Here is a 16,489-nt window from a genome sequence, read left to right on the forward strand (position 1 = left end):
GGTAAAGCTGCCGTTTATTCCTCAAATGAAGCTCATGTTGAGCCTCTCCGGTACAGTTATCCATCACTGCTGTTGAATTATACTTGCTGTAAACTACGCGTACGCGAGCTGCCGCGCGTATCCTGCGTCGCGTCACCTCGCGTCGATATGTGCGTTCGGTCGCAGGTGACGCATCAAACGGACGCAGGATACGCGCGGCAGCTCGCGTACGCGTACTTAACAGCAAGTATATCTCGGCCCTTAGCCGCTAAACTGCTGGACGCTAAAACCGAGGGGGCGTCTGTGTGTTTACAATTCACGAAAGCAACGTGAACGTACGTGCCGCTCACACTCAGTAGAGTGAGGCAGCCTCCCTTGGCGTAGCCTACATGTCTCCCAAGCTGTTTAATGACGGTAAAAAATGAAACAGAAAGTAAATATCCTGCATAGTTTCTCTTTTCTGTGCTCCGCTGATCAGAGCGGCGTCCCTACCTAGTGTATTTTACTTAGCAACGATCTGTTAAACAGGAATAACAGACTGTTAAATGCAAAATCAAGATGTAAATAAATATCAGAAATATCAATAAATTATCGGAATACGACATTCAATAGTGCCATGTAATAAAAAAAGGTTTATCCACTATTTTTGTGAGATTTGATGTCACAGCCATGGATGTATTAGGTCACAGCCATAACCCGTTTCGCAAATACCGCCATCTTGGACATCCCGCAATGCATTGTGGGTATGCACCGATGCACTCTGGGATTGAAAGCGTCCAAACAACACCGCAGCACCGTGCTCCGCGGGTCTGACAGACGGGCCATGGCCGCAGTGGACACAGAAGTTAACTTTAGTAATATGACGGTTAGTCATAAATGTAAACGGAATCAAAATAAAACTAGTGAAACTAGTAAATCAACTTGGAGCTCGAGCGTTTATAAGAACCAGGCGCATATTTGCAACAGGCTACTTATTTTTGCAATGACCAGCACCCATTATGCACAGAACAAGGAGGTCACTGCAGGAACACTGGAATAAAACTACTTTAACCCCCGACATATCTTTATTGACATCAGACAATAAATACGACAGCTTGTCTGTGTTACCACGACACAGGAGCTTATTAGTCCAGCACAACCTGTCACGCTCCCGTGTGTGTGTGTGTCTCTGTGTGTCTGTGTGCACCTGCAGGCGAGAGAGCGAGCGGGAGGAGCCGCTGACTGACAGGTGAGGACGCTGTAACACAATAATATTCTATTAAGGGAGGGAGGCGACCGCCATTCCGAAGGACCGCCATTCCGACGGTCTGCCAGTCCGAAAATTCCCGAAGGTCCGTCATTTCGAACTTCCCGAGGGGCCGCCGTTCCGAATGTGTTTTAATTTGAAAATTGACCGGATTCTCTCGTGGTTTGACTTCCTGCCCGGCTTGACACGACGCGCCGCGGGGACAGCGCCCGACCGGCCCCTCCCCCTCCCCCTCCGCCTCCAAAGTTTCACCCAGGTGCGAGTCTGATGCATTACATCCATGGTCTGATGCAGCCGCGGCACTCCTGCTGAAAATAAATGTCCTTGCTCTGTGCTTTGGTTAGGTTTAGGCAATGTAGAAAGGAGTTGGTTAAGTTTAGTAAAAAGGTTAGGTAGAGGCCAATAAAATCGCAGTTAGTATCTCCCCCGGGAGTCGAACCCTGATCCACCGCGTCAAAAGCAGATGCTCTGACCACTACGCTACCACCACAATTAGGCTTGTTTACTCTGTGCCAGACCATTCAAGATTTTTTCAGGTTCGGAATGGCACCCTTTCTTTCAGGTTCATAATGGCACCCTTTTCCCATAAATAATTAAGGGTCGGCATTCCGACAAATTAAAGTAAACGTTCGGAGTGGCGGCCCTTCGGAATGGCACCCTGGAACCATTAAGGGATGTGAACATGTACTAAAATATGTACACGTGTAAACTGTGCAATGCTTTCCGTTTTAAACGTGTACACGGTACGGTTGCCGCCCCCCCTCCTGACACATCTGTAACCTGTGGTTCGTAATCACGGCCGTAGCCGCTGTAATATGACGAACCCGTGTACATATTTTAGTTCACATCCCTTGTATATGACCAAATAGTAATAGGCTATGTGTTATAGCGTCCTCACCTGTCAACAGCGGCTCCTCCTGCTCGCGACACAGACACACAGAGACGTGACAGGTTGTGCTGGACTAATAGAGCTCTGATCTAGGAGTGTCAACATCTACACGTGTAAACAGATACACGGATAACAAATCATAACCGTTTAGAAAAATCAATAGTCGTTTACACGTCTTTTCCCCCCCTCCTCCTCGATCATTTCTCACCAATATATATTTTTAGGGGTGATAATGTTGCCTGAACTGCGTGTCAATTCCCCCCTCTATCTGCGCGTAGCCTACCGGTCTCTTTCCAGCTGTCCCTTCAGAATAAAGGCCGAGGGGGGAAAAAACAACAACAACACCGACTCCTCCGGCCTGTACTGCGAAGGAGACTCGGCTTTGTGTTCATATTCCATCTTAACAAAACCTCAAGCCCCGGTCCGAGTTAACACGGTACGAAGCTGGTTATCAACTTGCTGCTGACGCTCAGCTCAACAGGTGAGCAGCGTCTTCCCTCAGCTGAACATCTGCAGGCAGAGACGCTCAGAGAGAAAGTCAACAGCAGCGGATCAGCTGATCTCTCCCTCCGTACAAACGCAGACAGAGGCGGCCGCCTCAATATTTATAATTCAGAAAAAAACCCTGGTAGTAAATGTTTTCGATCCGAACCTGTCCAGTCGTGCCCGGTCCGATGACTGAGCCAAGGGAAGAGCCGGTAGCCTGTGGCCGTACATTTATTCAGAAAAGGTGTAGGCTATTGGTGCAGATTAAACTTGTAAATGAATGCTGCTCTCGATCCGACCCTTCCTTATTCTGACTCTTTTGAACAGTAACAACAACAGAGATTATATTATAGATTTTCTGTGCTGAGCATAAGAATTGTTTGAAATTAATAATAAATAAAAATAAATAAATAAATAAAAAAAAATTGTAAACGTTGACACCCCTACTCTGATAAGCTCCTGTGTCGTGGTAACACAGACAAGCTGTCGTATTTATTGTCTGATGTCAATAAAGATATGTCGGGGGTTAAAGTAGTTTTATTCCAGTGTTCCTGCAGTGACCTCCTTGTTCTGTGCATAATGGGTGCTGGTCATTGCAAAAATAAGTAGCCTGTTGCAAATATGCGCCTGGTTCTTATAAACGCTCGAGCTCCAAGTTGATTTACTAGTTTCACTAGTTTTATTTTGATTCCGTTTACATTTATGACTAACCGTCATATTACTAAAGTTATCTTCTGTGTCCACTGCGGCCATGGCCCGTCTGTCAGAGCCGCGGAGCACGGTGCTGCGGTGTTGTTTGGACGCTTTCAATCCCAGAGTGCATCGGTGAATACCCACAATGCATTGCGGGATGTCCAAGATGGCGGTATTTGCGTAACGGGCAAGGGGGCAGTTGTCGGTCTGAGAAGTGAAGCTCACTTCCGCGTTCAAAAAACTGCAATCCCCTCGACTTCCTCTGGGGGCTGGTGTCAGAAGGGAGCATTCCCCATAGACCCCCATGTTAAAATCGCCGACTTTACATCCTCAATAAACATGTTAAAAGCCTGGTGTCAGAACGTTTTTTTGTCTCAATCGATAGTTTCTACCCCCGCACACACTCTGAGGGGGGTGAATTTTTTTTTAACTCTACCGTTTTACTGTTATTAGGTTAAAATTCTGGCCAATTAGGGCGCGGAAACGTTGAGTGACAGGTCCAAGCAGCTCTGTGGACCGCTGCTTCGAGGCCAGTGGGCGGGTTCTCGGCCGGCCAATCCAACATGGCGCTGTTCAGGCCGCCATATTTGAGTCACAAAAACGACTCCCCAAAACCAATGGGTGACGTCACGGACGCTACGTCCATTCTTTTTACAGTCTATGGTAACGGGTTATGGATGTATTATGGTCACAGCCCATAGACTGCCTTTGGAAGTCGGTACCCAAGATGGCGCTGTGACCGGCTGCGAACGCTGTGTGACGTCACGTGATATCTACTTCCCACCTGTGAACTCGTACTAGATCGATCTACTCCGAGTTCCCAGTTCGTAACTCGTAACTTGCCTGGAACGCTACAAACTCGTAACTGGTGACTTGAAGTCGTGATTTACGGGTTAAAAAGCCTGCCTGGAACGCACCATATGTAAGGGATAATGCCCGACGAGGTGTCCATTATCAGAAATTAATGGACGTTCGCGTCGGACGGTTGCTTCCGCGAAGTCCATTAATCTCTGATAATCGGACACCTCGAAGGGCATTATCCCGCTTATACCATGGTCACTTACGAGATAAATACATATTAAATCAATTACTTGTAATTTAATGTTGTTTTTACCGTTAAAATGTTGTTTTTACTGTTAAAATCATACGTCTTTAAGCGGCTGAGCCGAGCGGACTATTTAACTCGTCTGCGATAAAAGAGAAAAAAAGAGGGACCCGCTGTGACCGCAGCGTAACGTTACAGCCAGTGACTCTGCCACAGCCTGATAGTTGATCAGTAAAGGGAGGTGAGGTGACGGCTCAAATGTTACGTGACACAAAGTTTTTCAGAGGTCCAGTGCGCTTCTTACCGCTGGTGTGTTTACAGACTCCAGTGCCGTGATGCGCTGAAAAAAAGTTGTTTTGGTCCGAGTGTCCGTTGCCGTGGTTACTAACAAGCGTTTGAGCCAGCGCAGTAATATTTAGAACGTAATCAGGCTATTTTACCGGAACATCTTTATGGGTGTCCATTATGTAAGGGATAATGCCCGACGAGGTGTCCATTATCAGAAATTAATGGACGACGCGGAGGCGTGAACCGTCCGACGCGAAGCGGAGGACGGTTGCTTCCGCGAAGTCCATTAATCTCTGATAATCGGACACCTCGAAGGGCATTATCCCGCTTATACCATGGTCACTTACGAGATAAATACATATTAAATCAATTACTTATAATTTAATGTTGTTTTTACCGTTAAAATGTTGTTTTTACCGTTAAAATCACACGTCTTTAAGCGGCTGAGCCGAGCGGACTATTTAATAACACTCGTCGGCGATAAAAAAAAAAAAAAAAAAAGAGGGACCCGCTGTGACCGCAGCATAACTACAGCCAGTGACTCTGCCACAGCCTGATAGTTGATCAGTAAAGGGAGGTGAGGTGACGGCTCAAATGTTACGTGACACAAAGTATTATTTCAGAGGTCCAGTGCTTCTTACCGCTGGTGTGTTTACAGACTCCAGCGCCGTGATGCGCTGAAAAAAAGTTGTTTTGGTCCGAGTGTCCGTTGCCGTGGTTACCAACAAGCGTTTGAGCCAGCGTAGTAATATTTAGAACGTAATCAGGCTATTTTACCGGAACATCTTTATGGGTGTCCATTATCACTTTTTAATGGACACCCAGCAGCCAATCAGAATCGAGGATTCACCCAGACCATGGTATAACACTTATTAATAATGGACACCCAGCAGCCAATCAGAATCGAGGATTCATCCAGACCATGGTATAAAGGGCCATAACCACCATCTAAATTACGTTACATTAATAATAATGATCAATCTTTCAAATCGTAGACCTAACTTTAACTAGCAGACTGTAGAGTAGGCTGTGTATAAAATTAATTGTCAACATATATGCCCAGTACACACTCATTCACATTTGTATGAAAGTACATTAGCTCAGCTTTTAAGTTTAGTTAGTGGGAAAAAGCGTCTCCTATACCGTTTTCTGACAACATTTGGCCCTCTGCGTTGTGTTTCGGTACGGACTGCCCCAGGTAGGGTTCAAACATTGGTCTCCCACATGGCGGGCGACGATGCAAACAGTTATGCCAAGAGGTCAATGACCATTTGTCAGTCAGGTTTGCATGTCCTTTTTATGGGTGAGTGCACACAGGACCCTCCATTACAGTAGCAGTAGATGGTTTTGTTTGTAGACAATTAGACAAATTATCTGAAATACATTACCCTGTTGAGACTGTTGACACCTGCTGTTATTATCTTCACTGTTGCCTCATTCGACAGCTGTGCTGACAAATAGCGCCCCCTACAGTGCAATACTCCTCTGGTATATTGATTATTGTTTTCTAAAGATCATGTTTGCATATGAATTGGATTATATTGCAAATTTTCTCAAAACTACAAGAGGAGGTTCAAAGAATAAGGAAGCACTTGGGGGGGGGGGGGAATCCGATTTTACCACCTTTAGAAAACAGTCATGAAATTAACAAAAAAATAATTTCCTAAGATGACAACCTGGCTAGAATACATGTTGAGGGGTCAATTATTGACACTGGATAGGTTGTCAGCTTGTACCCTGAGGTGCCCGCATAGTTACAATATCAGTTTTGGTCTATGACTGAGGAGGAACTTCCGCCCCACAGAAAAGAGACGCTTCCCGGCGGCCAGTCAACATTCTAGTGCCCAAAGGGAATGGCATGCTCGACTCAAGTGTAAAGGTAAAACTGGGTGCCGGTGTTGTGCCGTCGTATGCAGCCTTGCCATGAAAAGCGCCCCCTCGCGGGAGCGCGCTTAAGCCACTCCGCTGTTGGAAAAGTGAAGCAATTCGCCTCAATATCGCAAACAAACACTGGGGGAAATGCTGCAACAACAACTGTGTGTGAGTGTGGTTACACATGTACTGTAGCTCCACCCAGTGTCAGGTCCACCTTTCAGTCTGCTGCACGGTATAAATACAGGACTATTTGGTTTGAAACACAGACGTCAGTGGTTTCGTTCATTCGTTTGCTGATTCACCTAAAACTCTGACAATGACAGATGTTGTATGCGGAGGTCTTGGTCCGACTCATGATGCCGATGAAAAGGTTCAGAGCATCTGTGCCAAAGTAAGTGAGAAAATGATCTTTGCTACACTTTCATTTTTCGAACTACTCATGTACAGTTGATGTGGCCTGTGTGTTTCATTTCTGATGTGTTTCTTGTTTTTTTCAGGTGAAGGCCCAAGCAGAAGCTAAAACTGGGAAGAACTACGGCGTCTTCAAAGCCACTAAATACAGAGCACAGGTTGTGGCTGGGATCAAATACTTCATCAAGGTGATTCATTTTTACCCAACAGAGAGGTTTTTTATTTATTGTTTGAAAAGTATAGGCTCCCTGTCTGTCACCACCCTCACTGTTTCCATACTTGTTTCCACATTTCCTGAATATCTTAAAAAGAAAAACGACAGTTTAGTGTAGGTCTCTATGCAGTTCCTGAAATATGTTTATTTTGGTACTTTTACAGGATTAAAAAACAGCACTCTGTGATTATGGATTTGATAAGATTCTTTATTGTCATAGTAGAAAGGAAACTATTTGAGTTTTGTTTTGTTCAGCCTGCAGTAACATTGGATCACTGTCAGAACAAATTAACAGTTGTCCAATGAATATCCAGACATGAGGTGGACACATTGTGTTTCTTTTGCCCACTTGCAGGTCCATATGGGAGGAGATGAATATATTCACCTACGTGTTTGGGAAAAGCTCCCATGTGAGGGAGGGAATCTTGAGCTGACTGCTCTGCAGGAAAACAAGACCCCCGACGACCCCATTGAGTCTTTCTAAAGGAACCTCCAGTCAACAAATCATCCTATCGGCCTGCAGGCTCCACTCTTCATCTCACCGTCCCGGCCTTTTATATTACACAATATTATCCACTGCTGACGTGTAATAACATACTGAGATGTATCATGATGATATGATGAGCGTCACATTTGAATTCTTTTCTATGTGGGGTTCAAATAAAATAAATCACAATGAAATGAATCAGACTTGTTGTGATTCATTTTGAACATCACTAATATCACCTTTAGCTCCATCAGATGACAACAATTATATGGGGTTGTCTTCAAGTTTACACAATGGGTACGGTCCATGACTTAGTGTGTGGAAGTGTATTTTCTAAAACTAAACTAAACAATTAGTGGAATAATAAAAAATACTATTTGAATGACTAATATCTGTTCCACATTAAATTACAATTTAGACTTAATATTCTACCAATGGTGAAAAGAAACCTAAAAGAAACTAAAAAGCAGTTACAACATCAACGTGGTGCAAAATGCAAAATGCATTTGCATATGTGTTTTGCACCACGTTTTGCGCCACGTTGATGTTGTAACCGCTTTTTAGACAGTTGAATAGAGGTTGAAAAACGTTCAAACCTTATATCAACCTGGTTTCAACCGGAAATCAAAGTTGAAATTACGGTTTGTGTTTGCTGGGATTGTTTAATTTTGGTTGATAATCACACATATGCAAATGCATTTTGCATTTTGCACCACGTTGATGTTGTAACTGCTTTTTAGTTTCTTTTAGGTTTCAACCGGAAATCAACGTTGAAATTACGGTTTGTGTTTGCTGGGCAGTCTTGAACTGTAACTTTTATTTCTTTTCTCCATTGGTAGAATATTAAGTCTAAATTGTAATTTAATGTGGAACAGATATTAGTCATTCAAATAGTATTTTTTATTATTCCACAAATTGTTTAGTTTAGTTTTAGAAAATACACTTCCACACACTAAGTCATGGACCGTACCCATTGTGTAAACTTGAAGACAACCCCATATAATTGTTGTCATCTGATGGAGCTAAAGGTGATGTTGGTGATGTTCAAAATGAATCACAACAAGTCTGATTAATTTCATTATGATTTATTTTATTTGAATCTCACATAAAATAATTCAAATGTGACACACTCATCATGTCACCATGAAACATCACACCGTGTGTTATCACATGTCAGCAGTGGATAACATTGTGTAGCTAATATAAGAGGCCTGGACAGTGAGATGAAGAGTGGAGCCTGCAGGCTGATTGGATGATTTGCTGTCAGAGGAGCTCTGCTGCTCCTCTCTCTTCAGTCTGGTGTTTGGCTGCACTTTCAATAAGAAAAGTTCCATGTGAGCGCGATCAGCTGAGACAGAGCACAATGGATGTGGCATTAATCAGATATCGCAGCGCACATGTTTATTTAACGGCAAAAAAAAAAAAATTGGAGCGATGTTTTTTTTTTGCCGTTAAATAAACATGTGCGCTGCGATATCTGATTAATGCCACATCCATTGTGCTCTGTCTCAGCTGATCGCGCTCATATGGACATGCTCTTATTGAAAGTGCAGCCAAACACCAGACTGAAGAGAGAGGAACACACACGTGCGCCGCGAGCGTTGTAATCAGTCACAAATCATTGCTATACGGCATGTTGTGAGCTTTAAGATCTGCACGACACCGGCTCACAACCCAAGCGTCACAGCCGGGTTGGGAAGAACAGTAACAACAACGAAGTAGTTGGATTTTTTTCACTCGCCAGAGTGGCCAGTCAGCGACTGCGACTGGCGACCGCTAATTTTGAACCCTGTGTGTAACCATAACCACACCCACACACAGTTGTTGTTCATCCTTGATGAATAACTCCACAAAGTTCAACTAACAGTGTTAATTCAGTTTAAGGTCACATGGGGGGGGGGGGGGGGGTTATCACCATTAACAAATAAGTACCCAGTAGTTCAACTCTAACCAAGTATTGAGTGCATATAGATGGACATAGTTTTCAGAAGGCCAACATTTCTATATTAAAAATGCTTTAAAAAAAAAAAGAAAATTCCTTTGCAATATTTCCATTTTGGAGATACTGATTTTTAGGTCTTCACTGAATGTTAGTCATAATTATTACTATTAAAATAAACTGAATAAATAAAGATGTTTCATTCAGTGTGTAATGGACATATAGATATAATGTGTTAGTTTCACTTTTTGAATTGAACACATTCTACATCGCGGAGGCGACGTCAGGGCTTCCTTCACCTCTGAAACGGGGCAGAGCTCCGTGGGAGACACCTGTCTGACACAGCAACGTAGGGAACCGTGCATGTCCGCGGCGCACAGCTCCACGGACATGCACGGGGGGGAAACGGCGTCGCCGTCGCACCGACTGCACGCGGATACGCGCCGCTTTAATGAGCGCGCATGTAGCGCGTCAACATTGGAGGTAGGCTGTTATCAGTATAATCAGAGACAAACATGAATGAGTTCGCCTCAGTTTCACGTGATTGTCACTGTCAACCTGTTAGAAAAACATTTTACTGACCTGAGCTAAGACGCTGCACGTGCAGGGCCGGCCCTAGGATTTTGGTGGCCCTAAACAAGATCTTTGTTTGTGGCCCAATCTAAGTGCAAACACCAAATCACATACACCGCCTAAAACTGAATACAGACCTGTTTATGCCCTCTTGAGGTCTGAGGCCATTTTATCGACTTTTTCTTAAATTTATCTTTTTAAGATACTGGCAGATGTAACAACACTCAAGTGTTTTATGTCTAAATATTAGAACCTCTGCTCTAAGTACATTGAGGCCAATTTGTCCAAGAATACTGTATAAAGAAATAATTTAGGCCAAAAAAGCAGAATTTTAGAACTTTCAGTTTTGGTTGAATTTGGCGGTGCTTAAAACGTTTTTAACTGTGCCTGTGAAGCTGTGTCTCAGTGTGGATCCTGTTGCTGCTGGAGACACATTTCCTGTGGGACACGATGAGAGCAGCCAGGAGACACAGAGCAGCAGTGGAGCTGAGAGCTGTGGCTGCAGAGACCAGAGACCAGGTCCAGTCTTGGACTGAGGTTAACGTCTCATAGAGCTCACTGGATATAAAACAAAGAAAATATGAGGTTAATAATAATAATGGCTTGGATTTATATAGCCTAGTGCTTTTCAAGACACTCAAAGCGCTTTACAGAAACCATTATTCATTCATACAACTTTCACGCCAGTGGTGGTCAGCTATCTGTAGCCTCGGCTAGAGGTTATTTTAAACCAAGGGGGTTCCTTCTTTTACCCACTAACCTTGTGTTAGAAGCAGAAAATGTACTGACACCATCTGAAGGAGGAGCGATGTCGGGGTACAGACACAACCTCCTGTCAGGACAGAAGACTAAACCATGGAAGCCTTTTACCTGAGAAATAAAAACAGTGACAGTAAAATCAGTAGGATTTTTACATACATGATCGGGCTTTAAATGATGGATCCACCACAGAGCTGAAAAACACAGTCTGCTCTCTGCTTAGTGACATCAGCCTGATTGGAGACATGAAGGATTATCAAAAAAACATTACATTTCTGATGGGTGGTTTTAATGACAGATCAGAACTGTTGTATCACAAAATGCATTTGTCCCCTCTGTATGAATTATACTTTATACTGAGTCTACAGCTGCAGCACCAGTAGTGAGAGCCATTTAAATTAGTTTTAAAAGTGCTCTGCTGTCATATGATTTCCTGTAAACAAGTGGCTGAGATTGAAAAAGGTCTGTTAGGACCAGATACATTGCCAGAGGTGTTTGCAATTCAAACATAATGTTCTTCCAACCTTTACTTGCATAGGAAGATAAACCAACTGAGCAGGTGCAACAACATAGATGTTCTTGCTGCATGTGTTTCATACCAAAGGAATCAATAACAACCAAGTGGCACAGAAATATTTCTTCTTTTGTTTCTTGTTTGTTTCATTCAGTATCACCATGTGTCAAACACATTAAACTGATAGGCACAAAGTAAATAAAATATATGACTAATGTCTATTACTGTTTCAAATGAATTTGTTTCAATGACCTTTAATTTATGAGAGATGAACCATCAAAGTTGCTGGCTTTAGTTTTTAATTCAATTGTGATACATTAGTAATATTTCTGTAAACATAATCCAGAATAGCAGAAGGAGCTTTAACATTGGTTATTATATAGCTAATAGATGTAGAGGTTAGTATTTTGTATTTACTTAGTAGTTACACATTGGTTACCTGAGTGGCGCCTCCTGCTGGACAGTCCACCCACTCAGAACCAGACACCTGGACCTGGAACCTGTTTGGTCCAGTGCACCTGTGTCTGTAGCAGCGACCCTCCACTGAGCCGTTCACTGCAGGAACCGGACTCTGCAGAGACGAGAGGAGATAAAGTTAGACAGAGGAAAGACTCTGGAAAACACAGGTGACATTCACACACACATACACACACACACACACACCTGTCTGTTCAGACTGGAGAGGAAGCAGCGACTGTCCAGGCCCCACATCTCCCCACTGAGGTCGTCTTCAGCCGGCTGTCTGCTGTTTTCCTCCCTCCAACATTCACTCTGGAGGTCAAGAAGGTCAGGTGCAATGGTGATGAAGAAAACATGTTAGAAAGGAATCAGGGAAATGAAATACAGGTGTCATTGCTTTACAATATTGAAAATAAAAGAGAGGAAATAAAACTTACTGCATTCTTTAGGGGTTTAAACACTCTGCATCCCTCCAGGTATAAATCAGTCTGGCACTCCCCCTTGTGGAGGTGGAGAAAATGACACCCAAGTTCACTGAGAAGAGAGAGAATAAATAATGCAACATTAATACTGGAAATAAAGTGAATTGTATTCCACTTAAAGAAGAAAATAAATATATGTTTTAATATTTACCTGCCAGTGCAGAAATAAGAGGAGGAGTTATCATGACAGCCAAATGTAGCTCCTTCACCTACAGAGACAGAAACACTGCAGCTGATGTAATGAATTCCTTTTCAAAATATCACTATCACTTTAAAATATTCTATCCTCCATATTTACATCTATTTATATTTGTATTTGCACCATTTTTGTCCTTGTATGTACATGTTTACATACATATTTTCTAATACTCATGCACTTTTTTTGACATTGTATGTGTATGTGTGTACTGCTGCTGGCAACACTAGAATTTCCCCGTTGTGGGATAAATAAATATCATATCTTATCTTATCTTATTGTATATATTCTAAATAGTTTACATTTCCTAGGGTCTCACCTGAGCCCCCAGGACCAGACTCTTGCGGCCCTCTGGCTTCAGGTTCTCACTGTGGGTCAACCAGCCTGTGTCTTGTAGTGCAGCTAAAGTCACCGGGTCCCCGAATCCGGGACCTGTGGTAGTCCAGTACCCCCCCCTCCCAAGCGCCGCCGCCCATGAATGGATTCCCCTTCAAGGACACGGGACTCCCAGTGAGAGGAAACAACTCTGCCCTGCAGCTGCCGTCCCTGCAGGACGGAGGCAGGTTGTAGCCATAGGAGCAAACAGGAAATATTGGACACAGAGTGATTGTAAAAGGGTCAGATGTATTACCGGCCATCTATGTGGTCAGTTTTCTGGGGTATAAGATGGAGGATAGGCCACTGTCACCTGTTAAGCTCTTCCTGTGGGTGTGTGCGCCTCACCTTAGTGGCGCATCACCACCATCCTCCTTTTGTTCTCCCCTGGCTGGCCTCAGAGCGTTAATGTGCTGCCAAGGCATGTGTTATGAACCATGTCCCGTTGGCCTCGGTTGGGTGAGTTGTCTTGGTTGAATTATTAATGTTTAGTAAAATTTTTTTTTGGGTGGTTTTAAGGGGGTAGCAGGTATTTCACCCCCTTTAAAAATAAAACAGTATTAATTTTTTTTGGTTTTGGCTTCTGTTATTAGGTGGGACACACACAGTATATAGACGGCACCTTCCATCCTCTATTAGCCCCTTGGTTTGTGGAACAAGGTGTGTATCCGAATTTTGGGCTATTACTTTATTTTTTTGGTGTCTTGTTTTATTTTTGGTTTTGGGGTGATGCCGTTCACATTATATTTTAATTCCTTAAATAAGGTTTTAGTAATTTTGTAATGGGTTAATAAAATGTAGTTTTGTTTGTTTGCTTTTTTTATAGTAATAAATTGGGTGCTTTTTGAATCTGTGTTGGGGAAATTGTATGTGAAGTGTAATATGTCTTCTTGTGTTTTTTTGTATATTCCCTCATAGTTTTCACGGTGCTACACCAACTAAGGCAATAAACTCATGCACCCGTAAGGAACTCTCCGCCTCCTTTCTTGGGGAACCAAGGGCCGCTACAGAGGAGGAAAAGGTGTTTACTGATCTGTTGAGTACCAGGTTCTCCAGTGGTCCTCCCAGCTCAGGATCTGTTGACAGCAGGTGGTTCTGCAGGGCTGAGACCACAGACGGGGAGTAGATCCTCATCTGGCCCGATCCGTCACAGAAACACCCAACTCCCACTGCAGCACAAACCAGACAGAAACATGTGAAAGAACAATTTTCTGACCATTTTAAAGTAGCCTAGGCCTACTGCAGCCTAACCCAGTAAGGGATAACATTAGAGTTATGTGATTAATATTATGTGCACCCACTCCCTCCCTGACCTTACATGTGAATTTGCATGGCTGTATGAATAAGTGGCATTACAGCCAAAAAAAACAAACTTTTTTTGCAGCTTCATGATCTACATTAAGACACAGCATCACAGGAACCAGCCTTGAACAAACTGTAACTTTTGTTTCTTTTCTCCACTGGTAGATTATTACTGGAAATCTAATTTGGAGCAGTCATTCAAATATATATTTTTTACACTAATTGTTTTGTTTTAGAGGAAATACACTTCCACTGTCTACAAGTCATGGACAGTAGCCTATACTCAATGTGTAAACCTGAAGACAACCCATATAATTGTCATGTCATCTGACAGATATGTGTGATGTTTAAAAGTTGTAGGAGCCATTTTGCCTGTTCTCTGTTTGACCACCAGGGGGGGTATTGTGTTGGGTGAAGGTGATATAGGTGAGGGTGTAATTGGCCTCCGGTGTGTGTGTGAGGAGGAGAGCAAAAAGTTTTCTGACCGTGTCAAGCTCGTGTCAAGACCGTGTCAAGACCCGTGTATAGGACACGCAGAGTGAGTTACCGTGATTGAGTGTTTAACAGTGTGAATTACACTTAACTGAGAGCAGCAATCCTGTGCTTACCTGGACTTTATGTGTAAATAAATTATTATTATTATGCAAACGACTTCACGTGAATGGACATTGGTTTGTGGACACGCGTCCGGAAGAGTTCCACACCCACACACACAGGAACTTAAACGTGCACGGCTTTATTGGTAAAAAGACTGTACAAAGTAATGACAACAAGTCTGATTCATTTCATTGTGATTTATTTTATTTGAACCCCACACAGAAAATAATTCAAATGTGACGCTCATCATATCATCATGATACATCTCAGTATGTTATTACATGTCAGCAGTGGATAACATTAAAGGGCCTGGACAGTGAGATGAAGAGTGGAGTCTGCAGGCTGATAGGATGACTTGTTGACTGGTGGTCCCTTTAGAAAGGCTCAATGGGGTCGTCGCGGGTCTTGTTTTGCTGCAGAGAGGTCAGCTCAAGTTTTCCCTCCATCCACATGGGATGGCTTTTCCCAAACACGTAGGTGTATATATTCAATCTCCTCTCACATTGGACCTGCCAAATCGTGGGCAAAAGAATCACAATGTGTTTCCACCTAATGTCTGGATTATTCATTTTGGACAATTATTTAATTTGTTCTGACAGTGATCCAATGTTTCTGCAGGCTTGAACAAAACAAAACTCAAATAGTTTCCTTTTCTGTATGACAATAAAGAATCTTATCAAATCCATAATCACAGGAGTGCTGTCTTGTTAATCCTGTAAAAGTACCTACGATATACATATTTCAGGAACTGCAGAGAGACCTACACTCGACTGTCTTTTTCTTTTTAAGAATATTCAGGAAATGTGGAAACAAGTATGGAAACAGTGAGGGTGGTGACAGACAGGTAAGCCTATACTTTTCAAACAATAAATAAAAAAACCTCTGTTTGGTAAAAATGAATCACCTTGATGAAGGTAGTTGAGGTCCCAGCCACAATCTGTGCTCTGTATTTAATGGCTTTGAAGACGCTGTTGTTCTTCCCAGTTTTAGCTTCTGCTCGGGCCTTCACCTGAAAAAAACAAGAAAACACATCAAGAAGATGAAACACACAGGCCACATTCAAATGTACATGAGTAGTTTGAAAAAATCAAAGTGTAGCAAAGATCATTTTCTCATCTTACTTTGTCACAGCATGCTCTGAACATTTTTGTCGGCATCAAGAGTCGGACCAAGACCGCCACATACGGCATCAGTCATTGTCACAATTTTATGTGAATCAGCAAACGAACCCTTTATTATATGAACGAAACCACTCGACGTCTGTGTTTCAAACCAAATAGTGCCTGTATTTATATCTGTGCAGCAGACTGAAAGGTGGACCTGACACTGGGTCGGAGCCCAATCGCCCCTCGATAATGAAATACCTCGTTATCATGGGGAATACCCCAAACAAGGAAACATGAGAATTATGTTAAACCGAAACAAGGAAATAACAGTGTTTTATTCAGCATGTGTAGGCTACCTGAAACACATTGTAACCGCACCTTGAACAACTTGAACACAGTTTTCTATACATCAGACACTTGACTCGATAATGAAATACCTCGTTATCATTGGGAAAACCCCAAACAAGGAAAGATGAGAATTATGTCACAATGAAACAAGGAAATAATAGGCTGCTTTTTTTTAAGCTGTCAATCAAAATTGACTTTTTCTTAAATTTATCTTTTTAAGATACTG

The 16,489-nt window shown here is 42.8% G+C and overlaps 2 protein-coding genes and 1 pseudogene across 2 annotated transcripts in view; 1 reads left to right on the plus strand and 2 right to left on the minus strand.

Moving 5' to 3' along the window:
- Positions 1–12,382, minus strand: part of LOC146960485 (ciliated left-right organizer metallopeptidase-like) — a 35,533-nt gene extending 23,151 nt beyond the window's left edge. Inside the window, exons 1-4 of the mRNA XM_085772341.1 lie at positions 12,295–12,382; positions 12,062–12,169; positions 11,838–11,969; positions 10,886–10,995 (exon numbers count right to left, since the gene is read on the minus strand). Of these exons, the coding sequence (XP_085628467.1) occupies positions 10,886–10,995; positions 11,838–11,969; positions 12,062–12,109 (290 nt within the window). The 5' untranslated portion in view covers positions 12,110–12,169; positions 12,295–12,382. The remainder of the gene's footprint in view (positions 1–10,885; positions 10,996–11,837; positions 11,970–12,061; positions 12,170–12,294) is intronic.
- Positions 6,818–7,653, plus strand: LOC146960486 (cystatin-B-like). Its single transcript, XM_085772338.1, has 3 exons — positions 6,818–6,892; positions 6,999–7,100; positions 7,482–7,653. The coding sequence occupies exons 1-3, from the start codon at positions 6,818–6,820 to the stop codon at positions 7,608–7,610; spliced, it is 306 nt and encodes a 101-aa protein (XP_085628464.1). The 3' UTR covers positions 7,611–7,653.
- A 2,801-nt stretch (positions 12,383–15,183) lies between the features above and the next one.
- Positions 15,184–16,006, minus strand: LOC146960487 (cystatin-B pseudogene; annotated as a pseudogene).
- Positions 16,007–16,489: the final 483 nt, after the last annotated feature.

This window comes from Trachurus japonicus, unplaced genomic scaffold (genome assembly GCF_045865225.1).
Source record: "Trachurus japonicus isolate A0001 unplaced genomic scaffold, Traja_1.0 AP030306.1".
NCBI lineage: Eukaryota > Metazoa > Chordata > Actinopteri > Carangiformes > Carangidae > Trachurus > Trachurus japonicus.

What these genes read in the sequence shown, in the direction of transcription:
- LOC146960486 (XM_085772338.1), top strand. Translation starts at nt 6,818, where the DNA reads ATGACAGATGTTGTATGCGGAGGTCTTGGTCCGACTCATGATGCCGAT. An exon ending in TTCAGAGCATCTGTGCCAAA is followed by an intron (nt 6,893 to 6,998) that starts GTAAGTGAGAAA and finishes TGTTTTTTTCAG; the next exon opens with GTGAAGGCCCAAGCAGAAGC. An exon ending in GGATCAAATACTTCATCAAG is followed by an intron (nt 7,101 to 7,481) that starts GTGATTCATTTT and finishes GCCCACTTGCAG; the next exon opens with GTCCATATGGGAGGAGATGA.